General features: G+C 56.0%; 3 protein-coding genes across 3 annotated transcripts in view; all 3 read right to left on the bottom strand.

The window, feature by feature from the left end:
• Positions 1–21,487, bottom strand: part of LOC122365171 (leucine-rich repeat-containing protein 24-like) — a 76,867-nt gene that overhangs the window by 14,863 nt on the left and 40,517 nt on the right. The gene's annotated exons all lie outside the window — the stretch shown is intronic.
• LOC122364961 (uncharacterized protein K02A2.6-like) lies at positions 1,922–10,558 on the bottom strand. Its single transcript, XM_043335792.1, has 3 exons — positions 8,147–10,558; positions 6,250–8,053; positions 1,922–2,025 (listed from the first exon to the last, which is right to left on the bottom strand). Exons 1-3 carry the CDS (start codon positions 10,322–10,324, stop codon positions 1,922–1,924), a joined length of 4,086 nt encoding a protein of 1,361 aa, XP_043191727.1. The 5' UTR covers positions 10,325–10,558.
• Positions 13,359–21,487, bottom strand: part of LOC122364955 — a 58,876-nt gene continuing 50,747 nt past the window's right edge. The window contains exon 3 of the mRNA XM_043335780.1: positions 13,359–13,487. Coding sequence (XP_043191715.1) covers positions 13,359–13,487 — 129 coding nt within the window. The remainder of the gene's footprint in view (positions 13,488–21,487) is intronic.

Below are 21,487 nucleotides of genomic sequence, written 5' to 3'. Positions count from 1 at the left end.
GGCTGCGTCCCGGCCGGCCCAGCTAGCCAGGCCGCTTCAGGGCCGACTCCTGGGAACCGCCATCAGCGGCAGCTTCAGACGGACGTCTCGGGTTTCACTGCGAATATTGGGCCAATATCGAGGCTGGGCCGGCCGTGGACGGCGCTGTCCGGGATCGGCCGTTTCCGGGGCGGGGTCAGAGCCGCGCGCGTGACCCGGCACGGCGTGCTTGTCGGCCGTCCAATTTGTCCTCTGCACGGCAGGACAGTCGGCCGCGGACGTCCGTCGACCAGCCGGTAATGAGAGTGCAGGACCAACGGTGCAGACTGCGGCCGGCACTGCTGCCGTGGCGATTACTTTAGTTTTTACACAAACGCTTGTGCTAAAATACAATAACAAATGACAGCAGACGGGGTGCTCCATCATAGAGGGAGTGCCACCAGTGTGTCCGCTCCCAGGCTCCTTAGTATACCGCCGCCACGCCGTCCATCTCTGAGGCTGGTCCCGCGGCTGCTGCCCGTCCGCCGAACCACTATACCCTCTGCTCGAGACAGACACGGCGGCTGAATATTTTTGAGGACGTGGTCTCTGAATTATGCAGCCCGAACCGCCGCGCTCTCAGGATCTCCGCATTTATATAACAGGCGGCCGATGGATGTCGCGGCGTCGTCGCTATTTGCAGCCGCTCGAGAGCCGGCCCGAGGCCGTTCTGCGCCTGGCCAGTCTCATGGTGAACATATGCCGGCTGACAGTCAGTCTGAGCGCCAGTTCATCAACTTCGGAACACAAATGTTGGGCTGATGTGGCCTGAGTCCATACCAGGGATATGTGACCACAGGGCACACACCAACCGATCTTATTTTGCTTTCTTGCAGGGAATTATTGAACAATGTGAGAAGGGAAACGTTTTAACGCAGACCTTACGAGGCTTGGCATTGCTATATTGTGTGATCTTGGCCAAATTCATAATCTCAAGCCGTTAACAGAAAACACAAGAACTGCTAGTGTATTCTGCACTGTCACTTGGGACTGGGAACATCTAGCGTGTCAATCTTAGCAGTTAGCATACGGGTATACGCATGTGACTTAACAATGGTGTGATTTAAAGTGAATCAGACCGCATTTACTTGGAGCCTAATTTATCTAATGAGCAGCCAGTTATCTCATCAATTACCTACACCTGACAAACCATTAGTACGAAATCATTTAATCGTTACACATAGCACTCAACTGAGGACATTTAAACTAGCAAGAAATTTAGTTAGCAGCAACACGTAATAACCATTTCAATACGAAGATCGTAAAACAAGTCCGCTGCTATTTCCTCTCAGGCTCCTGCTATCGCCGATGGTTCCACACTTCCGCACAGTCCCCGTACACCAATTACCGCCTCGCGGACGGCGGAACAAAGCGGTGGAGCGCGGAGACGTCCGCGCCCGGCCGCTCGTAGAATGTGTTTAGCTAATCCATCTGCTCGCGTCAGCGGCGCTGTCCGGGCCGGATGGGTCCGGCTAACAAACGGGGACGGACGAGCGAGCGCGCCTCCTGTTTACTGCTGTCGGCAGTGCTACACATCGCGCTCTGGCAGCTAGTTTCTGGGTATGACCCGGGCCGCGGTCCGCACCCCGGCCTAGTTACCGCGCCAGAGTCACCCACGCGCCGCCGCCGACCGTGTTTGTGACTCGCCACGGCAGCACGGCGACCGGGCACGTCCACGGAGCACGGCCGGCACGGCAGACACGTGCCGGGCGGCTGCGGCGTGCCGGCCGGCTGGCCGACTCATTTCCGGAGCGGCGAACACCTGGTCAGGCGGCGGCGTCCGGCGGCGGACACGGCTAGTCGCGAGGGCCGCTCCACCGGCGGGCGAGGTCGTGGCGAGCGGCGGGCCACCATCACACGGTCGGGCGGTGCCGGGTCGGCGCCGAGCCGCTACAGCGCCGCGTCAGCACCGGTCGGCGGCGGAGCTGGCGTGCGTCGCGCTGTCCTGGCGCGATACGCACCGGGTCTGTGATGGATGATCGCGGCGCCGGTGGCGACGGCCGATCCCTGGGGAGCGGGGGACACGTGCTGTCGCGATGACAGCGCCGTATGTAGCCCGCCACTCAGCACCCCCGGCCGCTGAGCTGTGGTGTCGCCGCCTCTGGTTCTGCGGTGCCGGGAGCGGGCGGTCCATCCATCCGCCGGACAGTCCGCCCGCCGCGCCGGCTCGGTGGTGTGCTGCCGATTGTCTGCGCTGTTTATCTATGGGCCCGCTGCGCCGCCGTCGGCCCGAGAAAAGAGCCCGCCCAGCGCTATGCAGCCGGAATGGGCCTCATCTATCGCACTTCCACACTGCCAACAAACGGCCCATATTTCTGCGTTTTCTCATCAAAAAGGCCGCCTCGCGAGGAAATGTATCCCGTTCGGGATTCCACTCGACGTCTGCGAAAACAGCGCCGGGGCGGCATCGATGATCGGCGCCGCTGCCGAATGATTCGTCCGATTATTTCCGCGGTCATCGCAGCCAAATCGGATGGCAGAGCGCTCTGATTTACTGATGTTCCGAAGACATCAACGTGGGACGTGTGCGTGGGATGCAAATATCAATTAGGTTGAAATATGAAAATATATGTCTAACGAAATCCATGTAGGCTGCATACTGAAAATTGCTGGTGGAATGATTCATGGCCATTCACCACTTCATACCGCTTTACGGAGAGTTGACACCCACTGGACAAGTCAGTCTCTTCCTGCCGGCTGGAGGAGACACAGGACTAATGCAAAACCAATGTTCCCTGTCCGTTCAGCCACCGATCCGACTGGGCAGGTCAGGTGTGCCGCTGGAGTCTCAGAAGCCGACTATGAGCCAGAGAGGGGGAGGAACAGTGAAGGAGCCCGCCCGCATTGGTCGCGAGCGGCACTGAACGCCGCCGTCCGTATCAACGCATCGACACATTAAAGGCCGTCTCCTGGCAGGCATGACAGCCTTTGCATTCGCAATTGCCATGAATAGGAAAGTTGGCTCCTTTGAAATGGGACATACCGGGAAGGCTCTGGGGAATATTTAACGTAGCGCGCAATAACTGAGCCCCAATATACGCCACGGGTCGGTATTCTGGATAACAAACCAAGTGAAACGCCGCGCTAATAGCCGCGCTGAACTTAATAGAATTCTAAATGCGGATGCAACATAAAAGTTCCATAACTACGTTCAAGTTTTGTGTAACTTATTCATTGTACAGACCTTGCTCTGAAAGGCATTTGAAGTTTTTGCACGAAACGCTTGTTGACTAAAGCGCAGTGGTGACCCTCAACCCTGATGGAATGCACGCATTCTTCTAAAAAGCATAAAAATTAGGTAGGGCTTGTGAGATCAAAATTAACTTGAATATGAGGAACCTGTCATGATAAACTTGGTGAAATGTGATAATTTTCCGGCCATTTCGTCTTAATAAGGTAAATTCATAATTCCCTTAGCACTGGCAGCTGAACGACGAAAGTCAGCAGCCCCAGTTCCAGGGGCGTAGGCAGGGGGGGGGCCACTGGGCCATGGCCCCCCCCTTGGGCGCCGAAGGCGCCCTTTGCGATTGGAGGGCGCCGAAGGCGCCCTCCAATCGCAAATGCAATTGTGATATAATCGAATCGAAAAACAATCGCGACTGGAGGGCGCCCTCCAATCGCGAATGTGTTTACAGGGAAAATACGGATGGAGGGCGCCCTCGGAGGACGCCCATTCCAAATACGCCCTCCAAATACGGTTGGAGGGCTCCCTCGGGCGCCCTCCAACCACATTTGTAGGCTGTAGCTCTCTAAGCGTAACGGTGGTCGCCTATGTAAGCCGCTGTCCCGTAAATAAGCGCCCTCTCACCCGAAGGCGCCCTCCTGTAGGTCGCCACCCTGCTACATATTGCCGCCCTTCTGCTGATCGGCGTCCTCATAATTATTGGCGCTCTCCTACCTATTGCCCCCTCATGTGAAATTTTCAAGGCCGCCTTTCTCCTTTTTGGCACCCTATTGTTCAGTGCCGCCCTCCTACCTATTGGTTCCCTAGTCCTTCCTGTTGAATGTTAATCGGGGCCCTTCTCTTATTGGCGCCCTCGTGTTGATCGCCGCCCTCCTAACCACTGGCACCCTCCTGTTGATCACCGCCCTCCTATCCACTGGTACCTGCCTGTTGACCAGCGCCCTCCGCACAGACGCCCTCCTGTTCGTGTCATCCTCTTGAGCAAAGGCGCCCTCCTCACCATTGCCACCCCCATTTTAATCGTCACCCTTCCGCTCATTAACGACTTCCAGTTGATGACCGCCCTTCCACCTATTGGCGACCTCTTGTTGATCGCCACCCTCCTATTGGTGCTCTCCTGTTCCTCGCCATCCTCTTACCTGGTGGCGCCCTCCTGTTGATTGTTGATCGGGGCCCTCCTACCTATTGGTGCCCTCCTGTTGATCGCTGCCCTTCTATCCATTGGCGCCCTCCTGCTGCTCGCCAACTTCCTACCTATCGGTGCCCTACTATCGAAACTCGGGATGTTGATCGGGGCTCTCCTACCTATTAGCGCCCTCCTGTGGATCGCAGCCCTTCTACCTATTGGCAACATCCGTTGATCGCTGCCCTCTTATCATTTATTTACTCCTTTGGCATGTTTTTCAACTTAGTCGTTCTATTGCACATAGTTGATGTCTTGCCTGTGAAAACTGCCACAAATGAACGTGCATTCAGCACAATGAATGAAGTACCTATACCTACCAAAACTATCTACGCTCTACGATGCATAAAACACGTCTTTGGTCTTAACGGATTGATCCTACTTTACGTGCATCATGGCATCTATATGGATTACGATTAAGTATTGTCAACAGGTTCGGCCGCAACAGCAGGCATCTGAAGTTTCGGTGATTGAAACTGGTTATGTGGGTACACTGTATGCATCTGTGAGAAGGCTATGAAGGCTGGTCTGAGGTAATTTGGATGATGTTTACGCATCTCGCGCTCCGGTATCAATCCGATACGGTGATCTGGTGCGTAGATATGCCACCGCCAATAAACTTTTATACATCGACACCCATGAGCCAAGCTTTCTATACAGTTTGTGTGGCAGCGGCCCGACCAAACCTTAGGTATTTTTTACACCTTCAAATTTGGTAAAAGAGCGAGAGGAGCTTTGAACGGTGATCGTATAAAAGGCGTGCCTAAAAAGCGGAGGAAAAGGTTGTTTTCAAAAATTTCGCGCGCCTTCGGCGCAGCATTTCAAGAACACTTGACCTTTTGTGACCTGGAGTATAAAGAATACACACGATGCAAAATCAATGCAGCACGACCTATACGAGGTTACGCAAAAAAAAAAACTGGTGGCATGGTAAAAAACGCCTCCCAACCCCCCCAACCCCCACCCCGCTGAGCGATTTTTTATCTCGCGACCGTATGGCGCCCTCCTTGGGTGAGGTGGCGCCCTCCAAACCCTTGGCCCCCCCCTTCGCGATTTTCTAAATACGCCGCTGCCCAGTTCTACCTAGAAATATAATAAGTATCCATAACACGAGATGTGCCGAATACGACGTGGGCATTGGGCGCCTAACACATACCATACTTTTGCAAAGTAAGTTTGTGAACACGTCAGAAGACGCGCACTACTAGCCCGGCAGGTATTTAAATTAGCTTCTGTAGATCCTCTGATCAGCGACAGCTTCTGCAACATATTGCAGTATTACATAACGCTCACTGCACATTTGATCATGATTGACCTTTGAAAAGCCTCAACACCAGAAGCTCGATAAGAACGGGAACCACGGGTCATTACTAGTGGTGTCAATTTCAGAAAATGTATGTCCAAAGTCCGTCCAATGTCCAATGCTTACGTCGATTGTCCGTCCAAAAATGTCCAAGCTAGCCATTTGTCCAAAGATGTCCGACACCTACGCAATAATTTACACTCAACACTGTTATTTCATTTGCTTTTCATGTACCGCTACAAGCTCAAAAGTGTTAATCATATCGAAAGCTGAGCTTTCTAATAGCCAATCAATGTTAAACACGACTACTTTTTAAAAATGTTGAGGTGTTGTAGTGTTATGGAATCCGAACTGTTATCTGTTGTATACAATGGCCAGGTGGAACGTAAACTGTATTTTACACAAAATGGCGGAGTCACGTGAGGTCGTGTGAAAAGCACTAAACTACTGCCATATAGCGAACACTACACCCGCCGGCCCTTGAAGTTACACTTCACGCCGATCACGTAAATCGGCGCGGCAAGAATCGGCGGCGTCCTCGGGAGGAGGCCGGCAACTCACGGCGCGGGGTGCCGCCGACGGGCGCCCTCTGAGGCGGGCGCGGCCCACCGGGGGACCGGTCGCGAGCAGCGCCGGTGGCGGCCGGCAGCGCGACGTCAGCGACATCTGACGGGCGGGCGCTCTCTGTCGGCGCTGTAGGTGGCGCGGTGGACGCTGTCGGCTGCGGCGATGGCGGCTGGGGCTCGCCGGAGCTCGGAGGAGCCGGGTCGGCCGGCGGCGGCGGCGGCGGCGGTTCCGGCCCGTCGGTGCTCGGAGGTGCTGAGCCGGTCGGCACCGCGTCTGGGATGCGGGCGAGGTGTGCAGCGTTCCTCTTTGTCCCGTCAGACAGGATGAAGGTCGCCGGGCCGAGCTGTCTGGCGATTCGGCGCGGGCTGGAGAACCGACTCTGGTTCTTGGGCACGTGCCCCTGTCGCCGCACGCGCACCGTGTCGCCAGGCTGGAGATCTGACGGCCGGGTGGCCTGTCGCGAGTCGTACCCGCGGCTGTTGCGCTGCTGCTGGGTAGCGACTCGGTGCTGTAGCGAGCTGTCGCGCGGCGGAGTCTCTGTGGTGACCGGCAGGTGCAGACGCATGCGCCGGCCGTGCAGGAGCGCCGAGGGTGACTGGCCGGTGGTGCAGTGCGGGGTCGCTCGGTACAGAGCGAGGCGCTGTCGCACGTGTCCGCTGAAGCTGGCGGCCGTCCGCGACTGCAGCTGTGTGGCCTCCTTGAGCCACACCTTCACCTCTCGGTTGAGCCGCTCCACTGCTCCGTTTCCGCGCGGCCAGTAGACGGCAGACGTGTGGTGTCTGATACCGCGCTGGGCCAGATACTGTCGGAACCTGTCGCTGGTGAACTGGGGTCCGTTGTCGGTCACCAGCTCGTCACACAGTCCCTCTCTGGACCAGGCCTGGCTCAGGAACTGGATGACGTCATCAGTCTCGATGGATGACGTCAGAGCGACCTCTGGCCACTTACTATGGTAATCCGTCATAGTAATGGCGTACTTTGCAGACGGTGGGGCGCCGGGGATCGGGCCCACGATGTCCAGTCCGAGCTTAGACCAGGGCCGGTCTGGAAGCTCGACCGGTTGCAGCGGCGCGGGGCGCGCCTGCTGCGTCAGCACGGCGTCCTCTGCGTGGCAGGACGGGCAGTCGGCGACCAGTGCAGCGGCGTCCTTCGACATTCCAGGCCACCAGGCGAGGTCGCGGAGGAGCTGCTTTGTTCGCACGACACCATCGTGCGCTCGGTGCGCCAGTTGGAGGTACTTTGAGCGGAGCGCGGCCGGGACGACGGCGCGGTCCGGGCCGCGCAGCACGACTCCGTCCTGGCGGACTTGCAGCTCGTGCCGCACGGCGAAGTAGTCGCGCGTCTCTGGCGTGCACTGGCGCGCGGCGTCGGGCCAGCCGGTGCGGATGACAGACCGCAGCTGCTCCATGACTGGATCGGCGGCCGACGCGGCACATACATCGTCATCAGTGATGACGTCACTGACGTCATCGGTGAGCAGGGCGACGATCTCGTCGCCGTCCGTCTCGGCGGCGCCGGTGTCCGGCAGCGGCAGCCGCGACAGGGCGTCAGCCACTGGGATGCTGCGCCCGGGCCGGTACTCCACTGTGTACGAGTACGGCAGCAGGCGGGACTGCCACCTGGCGATGCGCGCGCCGGCGCGGTTGGACGTCTTCGGCGTGAGCAGAGTGGTGAGCGCAGAGTGGTCCGTCCGCAGGGTGAATGAACGGCCCCACAGGTACGTCCGCCAATGCTCGACAGCATTGACCGCGCTGAGGGCTTCCTTCTCGGAGACGGAGTACCGCGACTCGGCGTCGGTGAAGGAGCGGGACCAGTACGCCACCGGCCGCTCCTCGCCGTCCGGCTGGATCTGAGTGAGCATGGCACCGGCGCCGCGGTCGCTGGCGTCGGTCGTCACGATCGTCCGGAGGCGGGCGCTGAAGGGCTTCATCACCGGCCTGGCTGAGATGAGCCGTTTCACCTCGTTGAAGGCGTCGTTGGCCTCCTTGGTCCACTGGAACGTGGCGTCCTTCTTCAGCATGATGGCGAGGGGTCTCACCACAGCGGAGTACTGAGGCACGAACCTGCTGAACCAGCCGGTTGAGCCCAGGAGACTGCGCAGCTCTTTTACGTTGGTGGGAGGCGGGGCCTCGGCCACGGCCTTGGTGGTAGACAGGAGAGGTACCACTCCGTGCCTGGAGAGCTGATGACCGCAGAACTCCACCTCTGGCTGGCTGAAGGAGGACTTCTCTGTATTGATGGTGACATTTGCCTGCTTGAGGCGGTCCAGCACGGTGCGGAGGCGCCTGTCGTGCTCGGACTGATCACGGCCGGTGACCAGGATGTCATCCAGATAGTGTCCACAGCCATCGATACCCTGCAGTAGATGACTGAGCAGCTTCTGGAACGCGCTGCCGCTAGACACCAGGCCGAACGGGACCCTGGTGTAGCGCATCAGGCCGTCTGGCGTGAGGAAGGCGGTGATGTCACGCGAGTCCTCGTGCAGGCGCAGCTGGTGGTAGGCCGACTTCAAGTCGATCCTGCTGTAGAGGGTGCCACAGAGCTGGGACTCCAGCTCGTCGATCGTGGGCAGTGGGTGAACCTCTGGGACGATTTGGCTGTTCGGCCCACGCAGGTCTACACAGACCCTGATCCTGCCGTCCTTCTTCCTTGAGACGGTCAGCGGGCTGATCCACTGAGAGGAGTCGATCCTCTCGATGATGCCTGCTTCCAGCAGACTGTTCAGCTCTGCGGAAACCTCCTCTCGCACGGAGAGGGGCAGCCGGCGCAGCTTGTAGGCAGTTGGTACTGCGTCCGGCTTCAGCTTGATGCGGTGCACGTAGCCCTCGATGGCAGGTAGCTCTGACGGGGCTGAGCCTGCCACCGTGTAGATGCTGTGCGAGGCTGGGTGGAGGGTGACTCCCAGGGCCTGCAGCAGGTCCATACCCATGATGGCCTCCGTCTTCTTGGTGTCCACCAGGTAGAAGTTTGTTGGCACAGCCTGATTATTGTAGGTCACTGTGGTAGGCAGCGTTCCCAGGACTGAGAGTGGCTGCTGGCCGAATCCGTAGAGCCGTGAGCTGGAGGGGCTGAACGCCACGCCTCTGAACAGCTCCTTGGCACGGTTCACACTCAGGAGTGAGCAGGTGGCACCCGTGTCCACCTGGAGGGGTACCTCCTGTGTGACGTCACCTGCAGTCACCTGGACGGTACAGGTGAGGCGTGACCCAGTGGTGGCAGCACAGGAGAGCACGTTCAGCTCCTTCACTGCCTTGTGGTGCTGTCGTTGAGCTGGCCTTGCAGGGGTTGCTCCACTGCCACCTCTGCACCAGCTGGCGAAGTGGCCCTTCTTTCCGCAGGAGTGGCAGGTCACTCTGCGGGCTGGACAGGCAGCATCCCTGGGTGCGTGGTCCTCACGTCCACAGTTGGTGCAGAAGTCGCTGCTGACGCTCTGCTGCTGCTGCTGCTGTCGCTTCTGTTGTGGCTTCCTCGTAACTTTTGCCACGGATGAGACGGGTGGGGCTGCAACTGGTTGGGAGATGGCTGCAGCCTCCCGCAGGGAGTCCTCATAGGTCTCTGCGACACTCAGGACCTTGTCCAGAGTGAGGTCCCTGTCCTGAAGGAGCCGCTCCCTCAGGCGCTGGTGGGGGGTCTTCTCCACCACCACGTCCCGGATGAGTTCCGACTCCATTGCGCCGAACTGGCAGGTGCGAGCCAGGCCGCGCAGAGCAGCAACGAAGTCTGCTGTGGACTCTGTGGGGGCCTGGGCTCGCTGTCGGAACCGGAATCGTTCCACGATGACGTTGGTCCGGGGAGTGTAGAACTCCCGGAGCTGGCGGAGGGTGACGTCGTAGTCGTCCTCGCCGTCACGTTTCGCGACCGGCGGCAGGGTGTCGAACACCCGGTACGCCTCGTCACCGATCGCGCACAGGAGCAGAGCGCGCCGCTGCTCGGGGGGCAGGGGGCTCGTGCCGCACCTGGCCAACAGATAAAGTTCGAACTTTTGTTCCCAGTTCCTCCACGGGACGGCCGGCGTCCCGGGATGGGGCAAAAACGGCGCGGGTAGGGGCGGTCCACTGTCGCCGCTCATGGCCGTACCGCGGGCCGAAACACAAAAAAAAAGTTACACGGAAATTCGCGACACGCGATTCCACTAGAGTCCGCACTGATCTCGTGCTTAGTCGCCAAAATGTAGTGTTATGGAATCCGAACTGTTATCTGTTGTATACAATGGCCAGGTGGAACGTAAACTGTATTTTACACAAAATGGCGGAGTCACGTGAGGTCGTGTGAAAAGCACTAAACTACTGCCATATAGCGAACACTACAGGTGTAGCAAGCGATTGTCCAAAGTTGTCCAAAGCCTGCGGCCATTGTCCAACCGAATTCCGAATTGGACATTGGACAAAATCGGAATTCCGAAGATTCAAGTTCCGATTGACACCACTAGTCATTACGCCTAAAAATCCCGATACCGTAAAGTATCAAGCTATTAACCCTATTAGTGGCAGGCTCCTGGCTACCCCCTATTAGTGGCAGGGGGGGGGGGCTGTTTACGACCCCCCCTTGATATCTCGAGATCTAACGGGCCGATTTTCAAAATTCAAACGGCATTCGATTTCGCTCAACGTGATCTACATTTCTAAAAAATAAAAATTAAGAAATGTCAATAGGGGGGGTAGAGGGGGGTAAAAACGGGCAAATTGCAGATACATTTTAGACTGTTTATCACGGCCAGGTTTCTGAACCAATCTTAACGCAACTTTTGCCGATCGATAGAGAATGAACCAGGAATTCACATGGATCCTAAAAAATATGCATTTTCAAAAATCATAGGCGGATACAGATCATTGAGATTGGGGGTACACAAAAAGTATAGTAAATAAGGTTTTTGTTGGTACTGTTTCTATAAAGGGTGGTAATGGTCTTGTTATGTTATAATTTTCTTATGAGAGAACGACTAAAATTGTATTGGTAAGGCATAGGCGGTGTCAGGGCACCTATGTTGGGAGGTAAAACATAACCCCCCTTTTTGGACGCCTGGATCCGCCTATTATAGCAAAAACGTGTCAAAAGAGGATGCACAATAACTGTATATGTTATCACATGATACCTTTTATTCACTGTTCGTAAAACTGGTGCAGCATCGTGATCTGCGCCCAAATGACTCGCTTCACGAATAGGACCCCCCAATTCCCAGTGCTCTGGAGCCGCCCCTGGTAAAGTTATGAACTTGAAATTTTCAGGGAATGTGCCCAATTTAGTTTTAGGAAAAGTCAGAAAATTTCAGCATCGTAGCTTCAGCGGTTTCGGAGATATTCTCGAAAAACCTGAGGGGTGGATAAAAACAACCCCCCCCCTGCCACTAATAGGGTTAAGGCACAGTCTCTAATCAGGAACTGCCTCAACCGACTTATGGCTGCCAGGAGCGTTGCATGACCTTAATTCGCCGAAGTGATAGCGGCCTCGTGTGACCCAGGTTCGTGAGAAGTGAGACCCCAGTCGCTGATCAGACGGCTGCCCGAGCTGGTCACCGGACAGCTAATCCGCTGTCATAAGGCGACGGATCGGCGGAACTGTCAGGATCGGGAGCGGCGCTGACAGGATATCTACCTCGGAAACTGACAGCCTAAAGGTGGAGTAGGTATGTGGGCCATAGTGCCTTGGGTCGAATTATAGTAATCCCACGACTTATCGGGAGCGGAGCTTGTTACGAACTCTTAGCTGACCATGACGAAACACCGAATAAAAATATCACTAGCGTTTACGAGAAGGAAAGAAATCAGCAACCAAGGTATGACAAATATTAGCTAACTTTATGACTTTCGAGCACCAGCCGCCAGCGCTCTAGGTCGTGTCAATGACATGTTGTGTAGCATGTGCTGCAGAACCACTTTTCATAAAAAGCACCAACTAAAATTACGAATACCTACATTAGTCGAGACCAACAAAGGTAAGTAAAATGTATGTCAAGAAATTAATTCAATGCCAATTAACACCGAATAGTAAATGTTCAAATCACTCCTTCCACAACCACATTATAGTTTCTCAAATGTCAAGTGTGTTTTCGTCGTGGTGGACGCACAAGACAAGCTATATGTATACAGTCCTCTGCTCTGCACCCACCCATGTGTTGTCACTTCGACTCGGCAACTATCCTGATCTATTTCACTGCGCCAAGACAGAGCAATACGCCAGCCGTCCATCCACGATTTTAAGTGGTACATAGAACTTTGACAACCGTTTCACCTAATCAATACGTGACGTGAATGAGATAAAATTTCACATGAAAACAATGAACGGTTGTTGAATGCTACGTTTTTTCAGCTCAGAGGCTAAATCCGGTATTATAGTGTAATATGATGTCAATGTTATACCAATAGGATTGCTACAAAAGAGGCATAAGCGTATCACCGTTATTTATTGTGCACGAACACTCAGAAATACGACTCGACAGTCATCCTCGTATCATCATCACGAGCGGCGAGACGGCGCACTTACCCGTCCAGTTTATTGTTCCACCAACAGGCAGGCTGCAGTCATAATACACTACATTGGTCGGACATGGCTCTCGCAATATCGGCTTCAAGAGGACACGGCCGTAGGCCGTACGAGATTAACGAGATTTAAATTGCACGAATTGGCGAAATCCGAGCCAGACGCGCGTCCCGTCTCCAAAGCCGGGAATTCTTATTTGGAGGCCGACTAGGATCGCTAGTGAGATTTATTCGCGCCCGTCGATTGCGGAAGACCTATCGGGCAGAACGATGCTTGAGAGCTGCTCGAGCCATCGATTGGAGGTCGTTAATCCGGCGCTCGGATTCGGTCGGACGGTGAGGGAGTGCTGGGGCGACGACTCAGCTCCAGGTGAGCAGGAGACACCGCCCTTCCCACCGGGCCCAGCGGCTGACCTGGACACCGGTCACCGGCAAAACAGGTCATGCCTGACACTGGACAGCACAGACGATTAGGAGCCGGTAATTACTCAGAAAATGTCGCAGCTTTCATGAAACGCCACCCTATGAAAAGTGACGTCTTTGTCATTACTCAAACCGAAGCACTACAGGGTTCACCACCAAAATAACAGCCACCTTCAACGGCCTCGTGATTCATCGATTAGCGGGCTAACACTCAAACCTCGCCGACCCGGCGACGGCGGTCGTGTCCTCGCCGCTGGGCAGCTGTTGCGCCGCATATGTGCCATCTGCGCCGGCCGGAATGGGCGGCTCTTCTGCAGCGTCCGACGTCGCCGACTGATGGCCGACGGCTGGTGGCGGTCAAATGACGCTGACGGGGCCGTCGGGCGACAAACGACGCCCGCACGCTCATAAGACGCCCTATGAAGCCGCAAAACGCAGTCGGCTGAGCATGGTTTGACTGTGCGGGGCGCACAGTGGACGGCAGGGGAGAGGTCAGAGGGTGTGCAGTTGTGAACTGTTTTGCTGGCTATTTACGTCTGTGCACTGTGGATCTGCACGGTACAGCTAGTACAGCTATATTTACTAGACAACCAATTCAAGCTAGAGGAACTTTGATGTACCAAGGATGTGCTTTTCGAGTACCTAACAACATCCATATTTCAACCGGGAAACTTAACAGAAAATTGCTGGTGCCTACATGATTGTGCTTCGTTTTAGCGGGAGACGATATTCTTGTGAACGAAGCAAATGCCACTATGTTTTTAGAAGATCTGAGCATACATTTCACTGCCCTACCAAGTTGTGAGAATCCACAGGTGTCTTTTTCAGAATGTTACGATGTCAAATGTCTCAGAGTTGAATTGACCTTAATTGCAAAGCACGATGAACAGTGTGTCACGGCTATTATGCGTCCCTCCCCAGGCTAACTTAATAATCTGGCTTCATCAAGCCAGCATTATCTGTTAAATACCGGGACTTAAGCATAATAGGCAAATTACTTCGCTTCTGGTCTGTAATTTAGTCGCCGGCTGCGAAACTTGGCCGTAAAAGTGAGACGAGTCTCCGGAGTATGGGCGAGGACATTTCGGGAGCTTGGCTCGACAAGCTCGCGGGCGTCGTTCCAGTCGTGGGCGGTGCTAAGAAACTTCATTATCCAGGTAGAGCGGGGGCCTCCGCGCTACGCCTGGCCTGGCGAGAGGGAGGGGGCGCCGGCTCGCAACAGACAGGAGCGAGTGCCGAGTGGGTAGTGGGGTGAACGCGGAACTCTGGACAAACCATGGAAGAGTGAACAGTCGTTACCGGCGTACCGCGGCCGATAATGAAACAAAGTTTCCCGCTCATTTTGTCTGGTTAACAGCGAGACGAACTTCACCGGCTGACATCGGATGACAGCGGTCATGACAGTGCTGTTTAGGTCATCGGCAGTTATGATGATAGGGAAGTTGTGACAGTCATGTCAGACAGGAAGACGGATGACGGTAAGGCGATAGGGCTGCAGACAACTGCGCTCTTCCGTAGTGGCACGGGACGACAGATTTACAGTTTACATTGCCCCTGACAGAGTCTTGGGCGGACGGCCGCACTGGTGGGCTCAGGTGACTGATGTATTGACTGTCCTGTTCTTCGATACAGAGCGAGGGGGCTCCGCCATCACCCGGGGGAGGAGAGGGATTCCTCGAACAGCTGATCATTAAACAGCGGCGCGTGCGGGGCGTGTGAATTATGGCTGCCATCCGCGGCAATATCCGCGCCGAGAGGCGGCAGCGGGCGGCGACACGGGCGGGCGCCCGCTGACAGACGGGACATGACAGACGGGCCATGACAGACAGCATGTGACAGACGGTACATGACAGACGGGGTATGACAGACGGGACATGACAGATGACCCTTGATAGACGGCAACTGGCAGACGGCGGTTGACAGACGATGCGTGGCAAGTGGTTGTTTGTATAATGCATTGTAAAAAGCAAGTTTTTGTGAGAGCTTCCTTCTACCCAAAGCAGGATAGACGCAATGTCCTCGACACACCAATCCGCAAGCACTCACATTTCGATAAAAGTTTTGACAAGATCCTGCGTAAAACGGCGATCAGCATGCATTGCCCTCACCTCGCGCGATAGGGTTTGCTGATGAAGTTTATCGGAAAATAGCAACTTGTAAAATTAAGAGAATTTATGATTAGTTAAGTTTTCCCATTTAAAGTTTTGAGCAGCACGTAAGAGTCGCAAACAGCTGTTAACTCCTTGGTTGTTCGGGGTAAAACGATCACAGGATGGCTACTTTGGGCAAGGTTTCAAAAGCAAAACATTTAGACATAAGCGCCCAACCATTTGCATGTTCGTCGATTGAGCCATCAAGACAGTCGCAGACTGCTCGTCTCTTTCAGTGAGCTCCGGCTCTGTCTCTCCGCTCCTCTCCCCTGTCGATACGCCGTCTCGGCTCCATTCCTCTCCGTCTCTAGCGCTCTCCGCGGCCGCCGTTTGCCCCTTTTCACTCGGACACGGCCGAGCGCGTGCCGGCGCGGACCGCCGCCGCTAGCCCTCGCCGCCGCTCGGTCGGGCGAGCCGCGGAGGACGGCAGAGCGGCGCGCCGCCACGAGCGATGGACGGGCAAAATTGAATCTGTGCTCGCCGATTGATTATGGCTCCGACAGGCCGTCAGCTAGCGGCTCAGGCCGGCTCGGCGGAGCCTGCTGCTGCCGTCACCACCGCGCTGGCACGCCGCCCACGACAAGACACGGCCGCGGGGGGAGGGCGAGCAGGTCCCCCTGTGCGGCGTGCGCTCCTCGGCGGCGCTATCGACGCCGTAACTCAGCCAGACACTTGACCGGGCCGGTCGCCGCTGACGGCCGCCCAGTTTACGGTCAACTATGGATGAGCCGGCGCTCGTTTAACGGGCGTCGTTACCGGCCAGCCAAGGAGCTGTGAATCTCCGAGTGGCGCGGATTGACGGGATGGAGAGCCGCGACTGTACCGAGCACGACCGGCCGTGTTAGGTCATCGCTCACACATCGGCAGGTCTGCATACTATAGGGATGCAAACGGGGGATCAGGACAGGCGCATGTGAGCGTAGCGTAGGAACAGTGCACATGTAAAACTTCATTGATTCGATTACAGCTGATAAGGTCATGCAGTTTTCAGTGAACTAATTCAAAACTGAATTAGAGAAGTTGTACTAGCGTAGCGTATGAGGACGATTCGGGACAGTCTGCCTTACTTGATCACCCATTGAGGTAAATACTTCACTTTGCTTGTAGATATTTAATTTGCCAAGTCAACGATCACTTCACTAAGCAGTGCCTGAAGCAAAGCGCGTGGATATCCGCAGAAGGGGGATGCTGAACATATCGTGTGAGTAAAACTTTTTAATAAGTTAATTTAAAACTTGCTCGTTTGGAATTCCACGTAGTGTAAACTTGAGATCAAAATGTTCCTGGATGCGAACTGATGAACTTGTTAAAATGTCGAGCGCCGGCTCGACCAAAACGTTCAAATCTGATGGACTGCGATATGATGCCACACGCTCCACTGCAGAATCCAGCTTGATTTGTCTTACACCATCAAGAGTTCCCGCTCAACCGCGCCTGCATGTCGTGCAAACACCGGCAGAGCAGCACGCCGGACGCCGGTTTTGGCCCACTCCTATAGCCTCCGCTGCCCAACTTCTCGGTCCCAAATCCACCGCGCCGCCCCAGCCTCCGCCGCGCCCGCCCCGTTGCCGCCCAACTGCCGAAAACAGGCCGCTCGATAGCCGGTCCGGGCCAGCCGGCGCCCCGCCTCTCTCGGTCCGTCTCCCATCCGCCGGGCCCGACCCCAGCGGCGGGGGTGGGCCGGCGCCACCCCACCGCCACCCCGCCGCCACCCCGAGACCGTTTTGGCGGTGTTGTGCGTGCTTCCGCGGCCGCTGAGGGCGTTTGTTCGCGGGCGCCAGTCGGCAGATCAGATGGGGTCGATGTCGGCGGAGCCCCGGGGTGGGGCAGTCCGGGCAGTCTGTCAGCCAGCAGAGGAGTGCTCCTCCGCTCCTCCCACTGCGCGCGGGCGGGGAGGAGCCGGATGGACGCGGCCCGGGGGACACGCATCCTGCTAACGAGGTCATCTCGCGGTCGGAAGGTGGCGAAAACAGCGCCCGTCAGCCGCCTGAAGCGGTCCCGAATCAGACCAATCACGGGCGGCGCCGCGGGACGGCGACCACCGGCGACCGGAGCCGGTGACGTCATAAGCGCCCGCCTGTTGCCAGACGACCATCAGCGCTGAATGCCAGATTGGACTAATCACTGTGAATGGAGCAATCACGTCTGCGAGCGACGGAATTGCGCGGCGACGAGAGGCGACCGACGTTCGACGAAGGCCGGTGTGCGGGACAGGGAGGGACGGGCGGGAGGAGGGCTGACGTCGGTGGGCTTCTGGAGGGATGTGATGGAGACAGCCGTGATGTGATGGTGTGATGTGTGGTGTGATGGGTAAGGCGGAAGGTGGTGATAATCGATGGGTGGCATGGACTGTGCGACAGGTGGCAGCGATTGGGACCAAAACTATAAAACGTAAGCCGAAATGCTTGAAGATGGACCTGAACGATAATGCAGTAGAAAGTCGAACCCATCCAGTTCAAGAATGGAAAATGGCGTCGGCTTCCATTCGGTATCGAAACGAGCGTAGCTCGGTCACAGTCTAAAACCTGAGCCCCCGACCGCGTGAAATGCTCCCACTACTCTTGTGCAATCGTCCAACGGAAGACCGACGGGCCGACTGGTGAGATTTGTGAGTCCGCCGGGTATCTGAGACCACTGGTCCACCCAGTGATGTCAGTCAGTCGTACACAGAGACTTCGGAGAGTCAGTCCGTCACCACCGTCACCGCCCGTCATCCACCACAACCCATGATGGTCTGCATTCAACGATATGATACACCCATTCCAATGCAGGATACAGCTCGAATCCAGCTCACCGTCAACAATCTTCACAAAATACAGGCGATGGCCGTCTACAGTCGTCCATAGCGTTCAGTCTTCCTGTCAAAAGACGTTTCCCGGCAGCCGTCCCTCGTCACCAGCACCATTGTCCTCTCCCAACCATCACCAGGGACATTCCCTCCGCGAACCGATCAGAGGGTTCGCTGGCAAGGGACCGGCGCGAACGGCATACCGTCCATATAGGGCAGCGGCGATGGATCTGCGGTGGGGAGGCGCTAGTCGCTGATGAGCTCCGTAATGACAGGCCGCGGTGCGTCCCGGCGGACCGCGCCTGTCGCTGCCGTGTCCGGCGCTCCCCCGTGGCCGCGGACAGCATCGGCTGCCGCAGAGCCGCAGACAGCCGCCGGCCGCCGCCAGCCTAACCGCCGCGGGACGGCCGGCGGCGCGCTCCCCCGGCGACCGTCCGTCTCCGGCTGACCGTCTCGGTCGGGCACATCAGCTCGCCGCTCGCCGCTGTCGGATGATGGCTGGTGGCTCCGAGATGAGCTCGGGAGCGTCCGGCGCCACTCGGCGGCCCGTGATGACCTGCCCGGCCTCAAAGTACCGCCCGGGGCCGGCCGCCGCGGCCTCTGAACGTCCACGCCTAACTCTGTTAGAACGGGGGCTGCTGGGCAGAGCGGTGTGATGTAAAAGAATGGATGAAGAACGGGCCGCCGGGGTCTACTTGGTTCCAAACGTTCCATCAAAAGAAGTAAAACTTCGTCAGTATTTATGCAGCAATCCAATTTTCATAATGCGCTTGACTAAATTCCTCCTTGAAGAGGGCAGCAGATTACGCCCTACTGCATCAGCGTCTCCCAGCAGTATAAGTTCGCTGTTAATATGCGATGCTAGGATTAAGCGATAACTAGTAGAGTGTTGGTTCTATCAGTGTTCTATCCGGTTATATCAGTCTCGCGGACGAGGAGTAGGCCCAGTCACGGGTTACAGGCTACGTGACTGTTTCAAAAGAGCAGCCAACTGCTCGTCGGAGGCGAAACGGTCCTGCTATTGATCCGAGCTGTTTGCCTTTCAGCCAATCTCCGCACGACCAGGGTGTTTAACGATCCCCAAACCTTGTACAGAGGTGTTAAAGATGTCACGACAATGTCAGAGCTTTATAAGTCCCTCGGCGACACAGCCATCACAGGGGCGCTACAGCAGCACGCCGTGAGTACTGACACCTGCAGCACCAACCAAAAGTTACGATGATCTTGTATCGATAATCTTGCATCGAGTATCAGTCCATTGATAAAAAGACCTGTCCAAGTCTGGCGTCTGTATAAATTGGTCCATGGCTGACAGACTAATCAATTTATCAATTGACGGAAAGGTGGTCGACAGTCCGTAACCTGACAAGCCTATTCACAAGTAAATGACACGCCCTGTACTTCCATCCGGAGAAGGCGTATCAGGCCGGCGACCGTTATGGCATTTCTACTTCTCGGCACACGCGACTGATCCTTGGCGATGCCAGCAGTGTGATCACCTCAAATGGACACATATCCGGGCTGACCGGCGGACTTCCGAACATTTCCGTAAACTGGCCCAGGGACTCTATGGCCCCATCCCGAGCGGCGAGTGTGGGAATGAACCGCATCTCCGCTCGGAAGTCGCCTCAGCTGAGTTCTCTGACGAGGTTACCGCATGGCTCCGTAGCCGGCACAGGGCGCTCCTCGATGGGCTACTGAGCAGCGATCGCTCCCAGTGCGTAAACAGCCAGCTGGGGAGGCCTCCGCAGGCCACAAGTGGGGTGTTCTAGCGGCCGGTCACGTGCGCTCGGTAGCTGCGCCGTGCCGCCGACGGCAGATCCAAGGAAAAACAGCCATCGCAACCGGGCGCCAGAGATGGATTTTCACGCTGCGCGGAGAGGGGCGGTTTGCGTTCAACAGGACTGGGAAGCCGCAACTGCATTGCCGGAGTATTTGTAAAGCTGTAACGTAAGAGAGGCATCCAGACGAGTACGTAGCAAGCGGACGTTGAAAATCGTGCTCCAACAGGGCATTCCCAACGAACCTACCTCGAGGGCTTCGTATTGCGGTTATTTCTTTAGCATGCCAACGAATACCAGCAGGCGTTTTAGCTATCTCGGGCACGTAACACTGCCCCAGACTCATCCCTTTCCCCAGCAGCATGGCTGGATGCCCATTCGACATACCGATGGGTCGGAGTTGCTCCCCCCCCCCCCCCCACCGGCACGCCCGAACTGGACAAAGCGCGTGCCGCCTTTGTCCGGTGACGCGACGAGCGACCGACAGGTGCGTCACAGCTTAGGGCCGGCGGGGCCCGAACATAATTACCCGTATCGGTTTTAGCTTCTGGTGTGACCTAACAGGGCCAGTCGCTGTTACATATAAAACAACAGCTAAAATGGCCGAGCGAATGTCGAGGAACGAGCGAATGTCGAGGAACGAGCGAATGTCGAGGAACGAGCGAATGTCGAGGAAGACGATCATCAAATCATTGGGTGATAAAAGAAGGCATCTGAATATCTGACAGACCAGCCGACTAATGACAGATGTTCGACATGTCGACAAATTATGACGGACAGCCAGAGGACCAGGCCGGGAATCCCGTATCCGCTGACCGACAGGGCTGTCGGTGGCTGTCGGCTCTGCTATTAGGGCGGTGACATGTCACCACGGCTGCGACTGGTCATTAGGTACCGGCGGCGCTGTCAGACAGATCCTATTATCCCGGTATAAATACACGCGCAGCCCGGCAGGATCCCGATAATACCCGATATGTCGTCTATTTTCACCGAAGCACGTCTGAACGTTCTAAGTTACGTCGCGCCCATATGCTGATTCAGTTGATACATACGCCGACATGGCCCCAGAATCCCAACCGACAATCCAGTATATAAAAGCCGGACACTAAAGCCACGATATGAAGAGTTTACGGTATAGTCAGTCCAAGAAGCCAAGTCAAATAGTGAAACAGCGATCAAGGACTCGAGTCAGCTCTGAATGTTACCGGAAATTTGAATTTTACGCTTGACTTTACGAGAATCCAAGGAGAAATTGTTGATGCTTCTCGGAAGAATCATTGCGATCGTAAGTGGTTTTATTTTCTATTATTTAAAAAAGCAAATATAGCGATATGGAGCCTGTCCATGACAATGCCAACTCGTGCCTGGCCGAAGTGTGGGATCTGGACGACGTCCTTTGAAAGAAAGAGGAGTCGCAAATCGAACTAGCCCACATCGCCGCCACTCTTTCTTTCAAGTCTCAGCTGTTACAGATGACCACCATTTCAAGGGGATCCGCCAGAAATATGGTGACTGATGCCCCAAATATATCAAAAGTGTATTGTTAACACCTAGGCCGAAGCCGCGGGTCGGAGCGAGCTCAATCTCTCCGGCAGCGTTTGACACCAGCCGTGG

This window comes from Amphibalanus amphitrite, unplaced genomic scaffold (genome assembly GCF_019059575.1).
Source record: "Amphibalanus amphitrite isolate SeventyFive unplaced genomic scaffold, NRLGWU_Aamphi_draft 000028F_arrow, whole genome shotgun sequence".
Classification (NCBI taxonomy): domain Eukaryota; kingdom Metazoa; phylum Arthropoda; class Thecostraca; order Balanomorpha; family Balanidae; genus Amphibalanus; species Amphibalanus amphitrite.
Note: the sequence above shows the minus strand (reverse complement) of the source record. Positions and strands in the feature narration are given on the sequence as shown.

Bases quoted from the DNA above. Each gene is read 5' to 3' on its own strand.
- LOC122364961 (XM_043335792.1), bottom strand. From the start codon at position 10,324: ATGAGCGGCGACAGTGGACCGCCCCTACCCGCGCCGTTTTTGCCCCAT. The intron at 8,054-8,146 runs ACCGACGCCAGC...TCCCGCTCCTTC, and splicing joins GCCTCCGGACGATCGTGACG to ACCGACGCCGAGTCGCGGTA. The intron at 2,026-6,249 runs GTGAGTTGCCGG...CCCGCTCCCCAG, and splicing joins CGTCGGCGGCACCCCGCGCC to GGATCGGCCGTCGCCACCGG.